Source organism: Astyanax mexicanus, chromosome 12 (genome assembly GCF_023375975.1).
Source record: "Astyanax mexicanus isolate ESR-SI-001 chromosome 12, AstMex3_surface, whole genome shotgun sequence".
Classification (NCBI taxonomy): domain Eukaryota; kingdom Metazoa; phylum Chordata; class Actinopteri; order Characiformes; family Acestrorhamphidae; genus Astyanax; species Astyanax mexicanus.
In genome coordinates, this window is record NC_064419.1 from 6,572,248 (window position 1) to 6,587,627 (window position 15,380).

General features: G+C 38.0%; 2 protein-coding genes across 2 annotated transcripts in view; one reads left to right on the forward strand and one right to left on the reverse strand.

The window, feature by feature from the left end:
* The window catches only part of dohh (deoxyhypusine hydroxylase/monooxygenase), a 133,561-nt gene that overhangs the window by 96,967 nt on the left and 21,214 nt on the right, over window positions 1-15,380 (reverse strand). The gene's annotated exons all lie outside the window — the stretch shown is intronic.
* gpd1a (glycerol-3-phosphate dehydrogenase 1a) lies at window positions 57-14,093 on the forward strand. The gene is made up of 8 exons (XM_007239606.4): window positions 57-203; window positions 4,176-4,353; window positions 7,263-7,403; window positions 8,579-8,717; window positions 9,700-9,812; window positions 11,016-11,249; window positions 13,075-13,181; window positions 13,894-14,093. Exons 1-8 carry the CDS (start codon window positions 160-162, stop codon window positions 13,988-13,990), a joined length of 1,053 nt encoding a protein of 350 aa, XP_007239668.1. The 5' UTR covers window positions 57-159; the 3' UTR covers window positions 13,991-14,093.

A 15,380-nucleotide genomic window follows, 5' to 3' on the forward strand; every position in this document is an offset into this window, starting at 1 on the left:
CCTTCACCTTCAGCCTGCTGCTGCTGCTGCAATGTGACAAAAGTGGGAGTGGCGCTTCCAGCTTGTGATTGGTCAGTGGAGTTGGGAGGCGTGGCTACGAACTTGAAGTGCCAAAAGTTTGCAAACAGCGGATCAGCAGGCTGCTGCACGCGCTTCGTCATGGCAACCCCGAAGAAGGTCTGCATCGTTGGCTCTGGAAACTGGTAAAGATTATAAAGACTTTTATTAATTGGTCATTAATTAGTGCTTTATATCTCCTGGTGTTTCTTCCTCCTCCTTCTCCTTTTACTGACCTGTACGCTATTTGTTTTGGAAACAACCTGCCAGCCGGACTGTACTGGTTGCCAGAAAGTCAGCAAGTAGTGAGAATGGCCTTGACTGAAACACAGATAAAAGATTATAAATGAGAAAACAGTGCACTAATTTCAGTGTGAAAGCCCAGTCTGAATTACAAGTGTCTCTTTATCCAGAAATTGTGGAATATTTTTCACTTTGGAAGCCCAGACAAAACCCAGGTGATAATTAGTTTATATATAGTGGAGTATTTTCGTGTGTAAGCCCAGACTGAATCTGAAATAGGGTTTTAAGTATAATTTAATGGTCTATTTGGGCATAGAAGCATCGTATGTGGCTCTTTGTGCATAATCTCATGTAGTTTGTTCATTAAGCACTGTCTAAATATCGTTTTATGTCCCAGGTATCTTTTGATTGATATATAGTGGAGTATTTTCAGTGTGGAAGCCCAGACTGAGTCTAAAATAGGGTTTTAGGTATAATTTAATGGACTATTTGGGCATAGAAGCAGCGTCTGTGGCTCTTTGTGCATAAAAATAGTGAAGTATTATTTTTAGTGTTGAAGCCTAGCCTGAATCTCATGTAGTTTGTTCATTATAAAGCACTGTCTGAATCCCAGGTGTCTCTTTGTTGATATCTAGTGGAGTATTTTCAGTGTCGAAGCCCAGTCACGATCTTAAATAGTTTCTTTTGGATATATAGTGGAGTATTTGTAAGTGTGGAAGCCCAGACTGAATCTAAAATAGGGTTTAAAGTATAATTAAAAGGACTATTTGGGCATAAAAGCAGCGTCTGTGGCTCTTTGTGCATAAAAATAGTGACGTATTATTTTTAGTGTCGAAACCTAGTCTGAATCTCATGTAGTTTGTTCATTAAGCACTGTCTAAATATCGTTTTATGTCCCATGTATCTTTTTATTGATATATAGTGGAGTATTTGTAAGTGTGGAAGCCCAGTCACGATCTTAAATAGTTTCGTATTGATATATAGTGGAGTATTTTAGTGTGTAAGCCCAGACTGAATCTAAAATAGGGTTTTAAGTACAATTTAATCAGTTTGAGCCCCTAGTTGCCTTTTATTGATACATACCGGACTGTAGAATATGGCTGTTGTTTGGTTAAACAATCCCAAATAGGTTCTAACCGATACAAAGTGGAGGATAGAGTGGAGTGTAGATCCTAATAATTTACTGTAGAATCCCAGTCTGAATTCCAAATAGGTTCCTGTTGATATAAAGTGGTCTATTTTGAGTGTAAAAGCCCAGTCCAAATCCCAAATGTATTATTTGTGTGTTGAAGCCAAGGAAGAACCCCATGTGTCCATTTATTGGACATATATATTCAGTTCTTTGGTTCTAGAAGCCAGTGCTGTACCCCAAATGGACTGTTTAGTGTAAAAGCTGAGGCTGAACCCCAGATAGCTCTTTGTTGGACACATTGTCAAGTGTGTAGAAGCTATGGTTGAATTCCAAGTGACTCTAAATTAAACACAAAGCCAACGTTTTTTGTAGAATAGCCAAGGATGCACCCAAAAGAGCTGTTCATTGAACATGCAGCCAACTATTATTGTGTAGAATTCAGTTTTTGTGCCCCAAATTGCCATTTATTGGATTTACAGTCACCTATTAGTTTGCTTTCCTGGATGTTCCTAAGATAGCTGTTTGTTGAACAGTTAAATAGTTGGGCATAGAAATCGGATTGAACCCTGAATAGTTCTTTATTGCACAAACAACTATTTGTTTATAGAAGCCAAGGCTTTGTTGTCGCACATATAGTCAAATATATATGTGTAAAAGCCAAGGCTAATTTCCAATCTCAACTATTTTTTGTAGAAGCCAATGTTGAACCCTTTATGTATTTTAATATATTGGATTATTTGGGTTTATAGGTCCATGCTGATCCTAAAACAGTTCTTTCTTGGGCAAGAGATCAAATATTTGGGTGTAACAGAAGCCAATAGGGAACTGTTATACCCTAAACGTCTTATTACTAGATGTAGTACTGGGTACAGTGTACAGTTGGAGTAAATTATATTTGGAGTTGGAGTAAGTATATTGCTTAGCCTATGTGGTGCACTATTTTCTGCTTATTAGCTAAACACCTAGGACCCTTGGCAGACTTGGTGCAAAAACAGGTGAGTATGTCTAGCATGGCGTACTAAAAACAGAGGCTCTGCTGGTTATGCAATAATGTGTCCCAATGTTGACTTGGCAGGTGAGTCTGTGCACTGTTTATAGCTGCCTAACGGCGTCCTGGAAATGTGCACAGATGTGCAAGACATCTGAAGCATATGGTCGAGTCAGTCAACAGATAACATGGGCTAACCCAGCTTCTGCAGTGCAGTTCTGCATATGGGGTTCAGGAATGTGGGTCAAAGTCATGTGTCATGTGATACAGACTACAGAGCACATGTGACGATGGTGTTGCTGCACTATAGTAGTGTGTAACTGCACCAAGAACTGTCAAGTGCGAGTTAAAACTACTAGTAGTTGTTGAGTTTTTAGTGAAATTATGGCATAATTTACCACTTTATAATTGTGTCGTTCCTTCTAATAGCGCTTAAAAGATATTTCGTTACCTAGGATACCTCTACTGGGGACAGGTCTCTGTAATTTGGCTTCGCATTTGGTTTCGCATTGTGTAGTTGAAAAATGCATGGACATCTCTGAAAAATATGTTTAGGTTTACTGCCATAATTCTTTACAAACCCTGGCTTTTGGATTTATTGATAATAACAGTCTGGAAAACTTTGGCTCAAAAGCTAGGTGCTTAGGTGTTGCGAGGTGGTTGCTAAGGTGTTGCTATGGTGTTTGTGAGGATTGCTAAGATGTTGGTTTTTTATGTTATCTGTGGTGGTTGCTATAGTGGTGCTAAGTGGTTGCTAGATGATTGCTTAAGTGTTGCTAGGTGGTTGCTAAGGTGTTGTTAGGGTGGTGCTAAGTGGTTGCTAAGGTGTTGCTATGGTGTTTGTGGTGATTGCTAAGATGTTGCTATGGTATCTGTGGTGGTTGCTATGTGGTTGTGTTGGTACGTGATTGCTAAGGTGTTGCTAAGATGTTGCTGGGTGGTTGCTATAGTGTTGCTGTGGTGTCCATAGTGGTTGCTAAGTTTTTCTTAAGGTATTGCTTTGGTTGCTTAAGTATACATCCTTCTCCATGCACATGGACTGTATAGGACACTGACTTGCAGGGTCTCCAAACGTTTGACCAATAGCTGGTTTATCCAGCAGCTCCTCCATACATACACAGTACTGGAGAGTAAGGCAGAAAAGGGTACGCAGTTCTGTGCGCAGATTCATCTGGTGTATGGGACGGAATGTTGGAACCCTTTCATTCCTATGGGGAAAATCTGTATGTCAATTATACGAAAACCATATATTGTATTAATTCATAGCATATTTCCTGAAAGTATGTGACGAGTTCTATAGGCATGTCCAATTTTGCCGTACACGGACGTGCACTTTTGCTGCCCATTCATTTTTAATGAGCTGAAAAGTGGACATAAGTGAATACTGCAATAATAAATGAAATGCAGTTGAGCAAATAAAACATAAAATATCATAAATTTATATCGTAATAAAGCATGTTTTATGTTTTATGAATGTGTGACTGGATTTGGAAGTCCCCCCAAAAGATTTCAGACCCTAACAAAGAACACTGTGCCAGCTGTGAGTAAGTAAATAATGCAGGAACCGGTTCAGTGCCACCCAGCTGTGAAGGGCAGGGTTACAATAACAGTAACATTTTAACTACAGTATACCACGTCCAGGGTCAGGAATAAGCAGTAAAGGCTGTAATAAATGAATTAAATATTTATTGTGTGCATTTTTTAATTCTGTAGCCGAAATGAAGTAACACCAGGTTCTCTCTCTCTTTTTCTCAGGGGTTCTGCTATTGCTAAGATAGTTGGGTTGAATGCAGGGCGAAACCCAAAGTTCGACTCCACAGTGAACATGTGGGTGTTTGAGGAGGTGGTTGACGGACGTAAACTCACTGACATCATCAACACAGAGCACGAGAACGTCAAATACCTGCCTGGACACAAACTACCTGAGAACGTGGTAAGAAAATGGTCCCAGCCGCTGGTCAAAACCAGCGGAAAAAAATCCTTTCTGAATTAAAATGTTTTTTTTTTTTTAATAATTTTGTATAATTCAAATAGTGTTAGGCTTACTCTGATTATTAAATTTAATTCAAATTAACCTGTCATAGTAGCTCTTACAGTTCTGAATGGACCCCTAAAATACACAGCAAAATCTGCATGCCTATTTGCATATTAAATTGATACCCTCCATCCTTAACTCACCATTAGTCTTGCCCACTGCAAAGTCTGTTTCAGATCACTTTCAAAAAATGTTGCCGTATCAGAACTCTACATTTCTTTCTTTTGAGCCATTCCTAGGCGGACTTACTCAAATGTTTAGGTCAGTGTCATGTTGCATGGTCCACCCCCTGCTTTAGCTTCAGTTTTTTTTGCTTTACCTTTAAATGATTTCATTAAGAATGTATAGTGGATCTATGATGGGCACCTAGTCTTGCCCTATTGGAGCAAAACAGCCCAAAACCATGATATTTCTACCTCATTTCTACCTCATCTATGCTTCACTGTATGTATGTATGAATATATAGCGCTTATTTAACGCTTTTCTAGAAACCCAAGAACACTTTACAATCACATTTTTACACACTACCATTTATACTCAGCACTCTTCCATACACCTGTGATAAAAAGCTGCAGCCAATAGCGCACAGCATACTCTCAACCGGAAACGACCATCCACCTGGAGGACTGCATCCAGCACTACACTATTTTATCTGGATTTTAGAGTTTTAAATTTTTCTGAGCAATTTTAGAGTATTAAACTTACCTGATCTCCATGTTTTTGAACTGTGGGAGGAAACCCAGATAGTGTCCTTGGCGGAAACCCAGATAGGGACTTGAACCCAAGACCTCATTGCTAAGAAGTGAACATGCTAACCACTAATCCACTGTGCCACCTAAAGACGTTTTTGAAGTTCAAAGAAGTTCAAAGAGGTTATTGTGCCTATAAGAAGATTCTTGTGCCTAAATACCTTTAGTTTAGTTTGTTTCACAGACAGTGAAATGTCTAAAACCAAGCTAATAACTGAGGTTCCTCTATAACCATGTTGTAATTATTCTAGTATTACACACTTTAAATAATAATAAATGTTTAAAAGTCATTTCTTTAGTTCAGTAGTCTTTCTTTGTTTAGTTCCGGTTCTCAACATCCTACGACAGACGAACTCATACAGGGTTGTATCTATTGGTCCAGGCATTGATGCATTCAACACTCTGACCTGCTGATTACACCTATTGTAGTGGATTGTACAGCTCTAAAAGTCTTCAGCGGTATCTCTGCAATCAGTGTGCTTTCATCCCTCATCTTTCAACTCCCTGTATCTCCCTTTATATCTCTCCCTCTATTCTTCACCTCTCCTTCTCATCCATTGTTTTCTTTTAATGTCAAAGCTATTACATTAGATGGTTCTTCAGACCAGCTCAGGAGCACATAATCCAATTATGATAACAATAAAAATGATTTTAAGCATTTAAGATTATTATCACAGTATTAGCTGGGTACACAATGGTCTGGGGGGGATCAGAGACCCCTAATTAGATTAAGGACGTTCTGATTCCACATGTGTTTGTGAAAATCCCTTCTAATGAATGCCTATGCCTACTTTGAGTTGCACCCATTGCTGCCACAGATGTGCAAATGCACACACAGCTTGTCTAGTCCATGTAGAACAGAAGAAGTATTGCTAATAGAATAGGACCCTCTGGAGCAGATTTGACCCGTGTTGACTGTGCAGCTCCTTCCAGTACTTTTGGTTGGGTTGAATTGTGAAGTTTAAGTTGGGGATTAATGAGGTGGGGTGAAGATAATTAAACATCTTAACCTCACAAACACTTTATTGTCACTGAATGCAATCAGATCTTCAAAGCAATGTTCCACAAAACTATTAGAATGTCTGTGCTGTATAGTAGAGACAGTTATTCCAGCAAAAGCAGAATAAACTCTTCAAACACAATGTATAAGCAGGAAAAAACAATGTATAAGCAGTCATGTATAGGCCCAATGCTTTTGTATACTTTTCATATACAGCTCTGGAAAAAATTAAGAGACCGCTTCAGTCTATAGGTAGCCTATATTTTTAAGTAAAATAAACTACCGACAAAATTTCTCCCAAATTCCAAATAAAAATATTGTCATTTAGAGCATTTATTTGCAGAGAATGGGAAACAAGTTCATATTCATAAAGTTTTAAGAGTTCAGAAATCAATATTTGGTGGAATAACCCTGTTTTTTTATCACAGTTTTCATGCATCTTGGCATGTTCTCCTCCACCAGTCTTACACACTGCTTTTGGATAACTTTATGCCTTTACTCCTGGTGCAAAAATTCAAGCAGTTCAGTTTGGTTTGATGGCTTGTGATCATCCATCTTCCTCTTGATTATATTCCAGAGGTTTTCAATTTGGTAAAATCAAGAAAAAAAAACATATTTTTTTTTCAGATAATAATATGCACTACAATGCACTGTAACGATCATTATTATAATTTCATATTTCAAACCATTGTCCGCCATTGTTTCTTCTGGATCGAATGGTATTCATATGGAATTTGCAGCTTTGCAGAACGTTGCTGCTCTAAAAAGGCTTTATAGTAGATGTTGAAACGTTGGTGTGAGGACGATTTGATTGCATTCAGCCTGACAAGCCAATTAGTGAGATTCGGTGCTGATGTTGGATGATTAGCTCTGCCTCTCCAACTCATTCCAAAGATGTTGGATGGAACTCAAACATCTAAAATCTAAGAATACAGAGGATTGGTGCAGTAAAGCTCAGTCTGAGAGCCGAAAAGAACACATTTCAATAACAGACTGTTACATTATGAACTAGAACTCTTACAACTTTCTTTTTCTCCATCTTTCTCTCTCTCTCTCAGGTGGCAGTGGCGGATCTGGTTGAGGCAGTACGTGGTGCTGATATTCTGCTCTTTGTGATCCCCCATCAGTTCATCAGCCGAGTGTGTGACACCATCCAGGGAAAGATCAAACAGGATGCGCTGGGAATGTCACTTATTAAGGTCTGTCAGTCACTTGCCCTCAAACACACACACACACACACACACACAAACACAGACATATACAGGGGTTGGACAATGAAACTGAAACGCCTGGTTTTAGAGCACAATAATTTATTGTGGTGACGGACAGTTCTGGTGGAAACAGGAGAGTTGAGGTGCACATTGAATTCTGCCGTGATTTGATCAGCCGTGGTTTTATGTTTTTTGGATACAATCCGGGTTAGCACTCGAACATCCCTTTCAGACAGCTTCCTCTTACAGCGTCCACAGTTAATCCTGTTGGATGTGGTTGGTCCTTCTTGGTGGTATGCTGACATTACCCTGGATACCGTGTCTCTTGATGCATCACAAAGACTTGCTGTCTTGGTCACAGATGCGCCGGCAAGACGTGCACCAACAATTTGTTCTCTTTTGAACTCTGGTATGTCATCCATAATGTTGTGTGCATTGCAATATTTAGAGCAGAACTGTGCTCTTACCCTGCCAATTGAACCTTCACACTCTGCCCTTACTGGTGCAATGTGCAATTAATGAAGATTGACCACCAGGCTGCTCCAATTTAGCCATGAAACCTCCCACACTAAAATGACAGGTGTTTCAGTTTCATTGTCTAAACCCTGTATACTGTATGTAATAATAACAAGTAAAAATAGGCATGTCAAGTTTTTTGTGGACTGCCATTGGCTGCCTAGAATAGTATTGTAATGAATCTGCATTTATGTTCTGTTTTACTGGCTGTTAAATGCACTGTTGTGTTAAGGTCATGGGTCAGGCGTGTGATTGGGGGAAAACAGGGGAGGACCAGGGCGGGAGAGCACGGAAGTTCTTTAAGATCCTGTGCTTCATTTCCTTGCAATTTTTTTTGTCTCATTGAAAAGTTTCTTTCTGAAGCACAGTTCACTCTTCTTTTCTTTCTGATGAGTATGGTTTCATCACTGACCTCTTCTCATCTGAAATTTTGTGTGGAGTGTGTGTGAGTGTGTGTGTAAGCAGGTTTCTTCAGGCTTACTTTCACACTCTCAGCAGTCTGCTGGAGGAAATGGGAAATAAGATCACATGAGGTTTCTCTGTGACAAATGTCCTGCAGAAAAATGACCTGGCAGTTTTTCTCTTTCTCCTCTCTGTGTGTGTGTGTGTGTGTAACTGTGTGTCCGTGTGTGTGTGTGTGGCTATAGGGGGTGGATGAGGGTCCTGATGGCCTGAAGCTAATATCGGATGTGATTCGGGAGAAGCTGGGCATTAGCATGACGGTGCTAATGGGTGCTAACATTGCGAATGAGGTTGCGGAAGAAAAATTCTGCGAGACCACCATCGGTATGATCAGAACAGCATTGACAACAATGCAGCTCCCACCCCGCATTAGACTGTAATAATACCCAACGCTGTCTGCAGTTATTAATTGGTGAATTTTGCATGAAGATAATGCAATTTTTTAATTTCCCAGATCATTCACACACCAGATCATGACACATGCATTTATAAGTGACTATACTGTATATACATATATGTATGCAATCAAATCAAACAGGATAAACTTTTTTTAGTGTAGATGATGAAGAAACAATATATTTGAAAGTGTCCCAGTACACTTATTCATATAGAAAAAAGAGACCACTTAAAAATGACGAGTTTCTTTGCTATTACCAAATTAAAAAACCTCTGGAATATAATCAAGAGGAAGATGGATGATCACAAGCCATCAAACCAAACTGAACTGCTTGAATTTTTGCACCAGGAATAAAGACATAAAGTTATCCAAAAGCAGTGTGTAAGACTGGTGGAGGAGAACATGATGCCAAGATGCATGAAAACTGTAATTAAAAAACAGGATTATTCCACCAAATATTGATTTTTGAACTCTTAAAATTGAATATATCTATGAACTTGTTTTCTTTGCATTATTTGAGGTCTGAACATTGTTTTTTGGAAAGTTACTGGGAATTTTTTACAAAATTATATATGTTACAGACACATCCGGAATACATTTTTACTTTTATCCATATAAATATATTATTACTTTATACTTAGTTTTTTGATGATGTCACTAATACTACCCATTTTTCTTTCCCAACACAACATGATTTCAGATTTATTGGCTTGTTCAGATTTTATTTGAACTATTTGCTTAATGCTTTAACTATTTAAACATTATAATCTGAATAATGGAACTTTGAATTACTTGATCATTTGGGAATAATAGCTTTGACAGTGAAAGCCTTTATTATACTGACATTGAAGAGTGCAAGTAACACTGTGTATGTGTGTATGTGTGTGTGTATGTGTGTGTGTGTGTTAGGCTGTAAGGATAAGACTTATGGAGCGTTACTGAAGGAGCTCATGCAGACGGATCACTTTCGGGTCACTGTGGTTGAGGAAGCGGACGTGGTGGAGATTTGCGGGGCCCTGAAGGTTAGCTGACCTTTCACCTCATTCTAGTTTCTTTCTGGGCCAATATATTACATTTTTAATAAGCTCTATTATGGTTATTTACTAAACATAATTGGTCTTAATTAATTTTCCCTGGTCAGAGTGTTTGTGTTACTGTGCCTTAATTGATAATATATATGCAAATAATCTGTGCTGTAATTTCCTGTCTAATAGTGTGACTCTGAGCAGTCCAGCCTAAAACACTTAACACCTTAATACCTCAGCAAGAACGGGTGGAGCAAAATGCTGCTGTAGGCTGAATAGACAGATGTGTATTAAAGTAGTATTGGGTTTTGTGAAGATGCAGTATAGATAGATATTATATATATATATATATATATATATATATATATATATATATATATATATATATATATATATATATATATATATATATAGGAACATATATTGGATATTGTGTCATACACCTCTAATGATAAAAAATCAGATTTAGTATTATGTTGCCCTCTGCTGGCCATCTTACAGTACTGCACAGATCCATTAGAAAATAACACTGATCTGGTTCCAGTGGCTGCTGTTAAGGAGTGAATATATTGGACAGTGAGTGATAAACAGTCAGTTCTTGTAGATAGTAGAAGATGAGTTGAAACAGGAAAAATAAACAAGCGTAAAAAGAGCATTTTTCAAGAAACTGAGAAGGAACGTTAAAACGACATGTATAAAAATGACTACAATAAAATTAAATATTAAAACTGCACAAAATAAATATCTCTGCATTCAGAGTACATTAGTAAGAAACTAGCTTTTGTATTTTTCAATATAAAAGGCGAGTACAAAATCAGATGAGCACTAATTATTAATTATTTTTAATTTTTTTAATGTATTTATTTAATTTTTACAAATTGTCTATGACCTGCCCAGAATGTGTCTGAGACCAACTTTTTTTAAGAATCGCTGTTCTAGACAACAACTAAGTCAGATATCATATCTCCAGAACAACAGGTAAGTCTTGTGTGGTGTTCCTGGGGTCGTTGCTGTCTCTTGGAGGCTCCACCCACTTTACAGTTTTCTTGGTGCCAAATACTACAAAACACCATGTCTGTATGGGCCAGAGCCGATTGGGTGGAAGATAAATAGAGACATACTGCACAACATTAGCCAGGTGGTTTTAATGTTATGGCTGATTGTATATTATATTAGTAAGTGTGCGTGGTGTCCCTGCAGAACATCGTGGCGGTGGGGGCCGGGTTCTGTGATGGTCTGGGGTTTGGTGATAATACGAAAGCTGCAGTGATCAGACTGGGTCTGATGGAGATGATTGAGTTCGCTCGGCTTTTCTGCTCCGGCTCCGTCTCTGCCGCCACCTTCCTCGAGAGCTGCGGCGTCGCTGACCTCATCACCACCTGCTACGGAGGACGCAACCGCCGCGTAGCCGAGGCCTTCGCCAAGACAGGAAAGGTGAGGGAAAAAAAAAATCCAATTTCACCTAAAACAGTCAGCAGAGCTTCAACATGATTCTGAATTGCTTCCTATTGTTGCTTTTAATAGAAAAGTATTAAAATAAAATAAAAAATCCCAATCAATATATTTTGGCCCCTGATCATCCAATCATAGTCTCTTAATGGTGAATATCAGCTAATTCTGATCCAATCCAATCAGCACAGTTTAGATTTTTTTTTTTTTTTTTTAATTTATTTTATAGAGTTTTTTAATATCTTATGATCCAGTCTATCTTACCTGCCCAACCATTCACCCTTTAACTCCCAGTTCATTTAAAACCCTTCAATCACTGTGTGTGTGTGTGTGTGTGTGTGTAGTGGTACACACTCTGGACTAATATCTAGGGGTGATTGTCCCAGGGGCGATAAAAATAGCACACAGGACAGGAGTAAAGCTCTTTCAGGATGCTTTTGGGGTGAGGAATTTGCATACAGTAAAACCAGCAGTAAAAATAAGCAGTTTTTAAGGGGGCGGCCTGCTGATTGAAATATGATTGGGAGTTTAGCATAATAGCCTGTTTACCGATTTCAACATAGAGCCAATCAGCCTGGTGGTAATAATGCAAGAGGAACAGTTTTTATGCAAAAGCATACCTCAGGCGACTCTGTTTGTGGCGTGCTTGCAGAAATGGCTTCTTTCGCATCACTCTCCCATACAGCTTCTCCTTGTGCAAAGTGCGCTGTATTGTTGAGCGATGCACAGTGACACCATCTGCAGCAAGATGATGCTGCAGCTCTTTAGGGGTGGTCTGTGGATTGTCCTTGACTGTTCTCACCATTCTTCTTCTCTGCCTTTCTGATATTTTTCTTGGCCTGCCACTTCTGGGCTTGACAAGAACTGTCTCTGTGGTCTTCCATTTCCTTACTATGTTCCTCACAGTGGAAACTGACAGGTTAAATCTCTGAGACGACTTTTTGTATCCTTCCCCTGAACAACTATGTTGAACAATCTTTGTTTTTAGATCATTTGAGAGTTGTTTTGATGAGCCCATGATGCCGCTCTTAAGAGGAGATTCAAATAGGAGAACAACTTGCAATTGGCCACCTTAAATACCTTTTCTCATGATTGGATACACCTGGCTAAGAAGTTCAAAGCTCAATGAGGTTACCAAACCAATTTTGTGCTTCAGTAAGTCAGTAAAAAGTAGTTAGGAGTATTCAAATCAATAAAATGATAAGGTGCCCATACTTTTGCACCGGTCAAATTTTGGTTTAAAATTTTGGGTGCCCAAACTTTTTCATATGACTGTATAGGAGGGATGTTTTCAGTATGTATTGGCTAACAGAAAGCTTTGGGATGTTTCTGTGACAGTTGTGAAAAAAGTTAGTCTGGATCCTTGAAGACACCAGATGGAGCTTTGAACACTCTGGTTAAAACTAAGACTTGAGACTTAAGACTAAGATTTGGATTCAAATAGCCAACTTCTGGATTCCCTAATTCATTGATCACGTTGGGACATCAGTATTCATAAACATTTTTGTTAAGAGAAATATTACTTTGGGATCCCAAGTGCCATAACCATCTAAGCACCAGCCCAATCACCTGGAGGTCAGAGGCTTTATCTCTAATGATGCTTCAGCTATAGAACACTTTTTGTGGCAATAGGCTCATGTTTAATTCTCTACAGGGAACTTAAAATAGCTCAATGCATTACACAGGGTGCCCAGAAACATTTGGACAAATAGTGTCTCATAAATGACAGGAAAGCATGAAACACATGACACTATGGTGACATTATTATTATCATTATCCAAATGAAGAGAAATGTTGTGTTGTTTGTTAGTCACTGGAGGAGCTGGAGAAAGAGATGCTGAATGGTCAGAAGCTGCAGGGTCCGGCCACAGCCGCTGAGGTCCACGTTATCCTCAAGAACAAAAACCTGCTGGACAGGTAAGCCTGAGACTCACCACACCACACTCTCATGTTATAAATTTCTAATTCCAGTATATCCCAATCATTTTATGATAAATAGATAAAGTAAAGTGACTTCCAATAAAATTCTGGTAATACAATTATACTTCTGCAACACCAATAATAATCCCAGTCTGTAAAAGACATTATTCACTCACTACTGACTTTATATTTATTTGTGTTTAGTATTCTAATGTTATATAGAGTTAATTACAGGTAGGCACTCTCACTGACCACTGACTTTATGTTTATTTGGGTTTAGTATTCTAATGGTATATAGAGTCAATTACAGGTAAACACTCTCACTGAACACTGACTTTATGTTTATTTGGGTTTAGTATTCTAATGGTATATAGAGTTAATTACAGGTAGACACTCTCACTGAACACTGACTTTATGTTTATTTGGGTTTAGTATTCTAATGGTATATAGAGTTAATTACAGGTAGACACTCTCACTGAACACTGACTTTATGTTTATTTGGGTTTAGTATTCTAATGTTATATAAAGTTAATTGCAGGTAAACACTCTCACTGACCACTGACTTTTTAAATTATTATTTGGGTTTGGATTTCTAATGTTATGTTATGTAATGTTATATAAAGTTGATTACAGGTAGACACTGTCTCTGCTGAGGTATGTAGGGTTAAAACGTGTTTTGTGTGATCTTTGTTTTCCTCTCTTTGGTCAGGTTTCCTCTGTTTAAGGCCGTGAATGATATCTGCTTTGAGGGACGTCCCGTCTCAGAATTCATCAGCTGCTTACAGAACCACCCGGCTCATCTGTGAGAATACAGGACTCAAAGGAAGGCCTTATTATTAGTGATAAACAGTATATCACTTTTAGAGTTATTATATTTTATTGGTATTTTATATAAAAAAAAATGTTTTGCACATATGTGCCAACGCACACACACATAAACACACACATATTGTCTAGCCTTAAAGAAGTACTTCCAATACAAAGCCTTAAGAAACTCAAGATGCTGCTTAAGAACGTCTAGTGTTCAGAAATGGTGTGTGTGTAAATAGATGAAGAATTGTGCCCTCTGTAGTGGCAGAATTTTATACATTAGTTTACATCAAGAGAGAGGGCTCTATTTTAGTAATCTATGGTGCATCAGTCAATTGTGCATTGTGAAAGCTGGATTTAGGGCATGTCGGTGTGTCTTTGGAATCGTGAGGGTGCAAAAAATACATCTCAAAACACACAAACGACTTTTATAATATTTATCTTAATTAATCATGGGTGTATTTTGGGCGTAACGTGAAATAAACCAATCGGTGTGCCAGTTGCCATTCCTCTTAAGAGGCAGGTGAGCTCTGACTTTGGCACCGCAAAGCGCCTTGCGAAGGGTGTACAATAGGGCCCATAGTGTGTGTGTGTGTATGTTCCTGTGTGTGTGTGTGTGTGTGTGTCTTACAACTGAGCCAAAGCCTGTACGCACAATACATATGGTCTTATGCAAATGTTTAGGCACCCCTGGTAAATATATACATATATATATATATATATATATATATATATGTTGTCAGTCTCTACAGATACACACTTCTGCACATTCTAAAGCATCATAACAATTAATTTACTGATTTTAACTTAAATAAAAATATTAACTTAAAGCGTTAACTTCAGTAAATGATTATAAAATGTGCAGAATATAAACTGTTTATGTATTATGTGTGTTTGCTATAAACATTTGAATTATTAACTTACTTCAAACGTCACCAAAATGTGTAATTTGACCAGAGGTACCAGCACTTTTGCCTAAGACAATATATTACATGGCTTTATCTATCATGACAGTGGCCTTGTTCAAATAAACTGTGGTATGACTGTACTTTATATGTATTACCTTACTGTATATGTATAATTAAATATATTACGACAACATTACACCAAGATAAGACACAATCTTCATTTTTTAGTTTTAAAGTATTTGAGAAAACATACACTTTTTCTCAGTTCCTTCCTTAACTGAGGTTAATGGTTACACACCGAAGAGCTAGTTGCTATAATTGCTATAGGTCTGGTAAATAATATAAAAAAAACACTATTTATTCAATAACCATTCAATAAAGTTTCATATTCTTAAAGACAAATTAGTTTTCCAAATCTATATTTCATATCTATTAAGATGTCTATTTTCAAATAAATGTGATAAATAAAAAAAAGAGG

Bases quoted from the DNA above. Each gene is read 5' to 3' on its own strand.
- gpd1a (XM_007239606.4), top strand. From the start codon at position 160: ATGGCAACCCCGAAGAAGGTCTGCATCGTTGGCTCTGGAAACTG. The intron at 7,404-8,578 runs GTCTGTCAGTCA...GTGTGGCTATAG, and splicing joins TGGGAATGTCACTTATTAAG to GGGGTGGATGAGGGTCCTGA. The intron at 8,718-9,699 runs GTATGATCAGAA...TGTGTGTGTTAG, and splicing joins ATTCTGCGAGACCACCATCG to GCTGTAAGGATAAGACTTAT.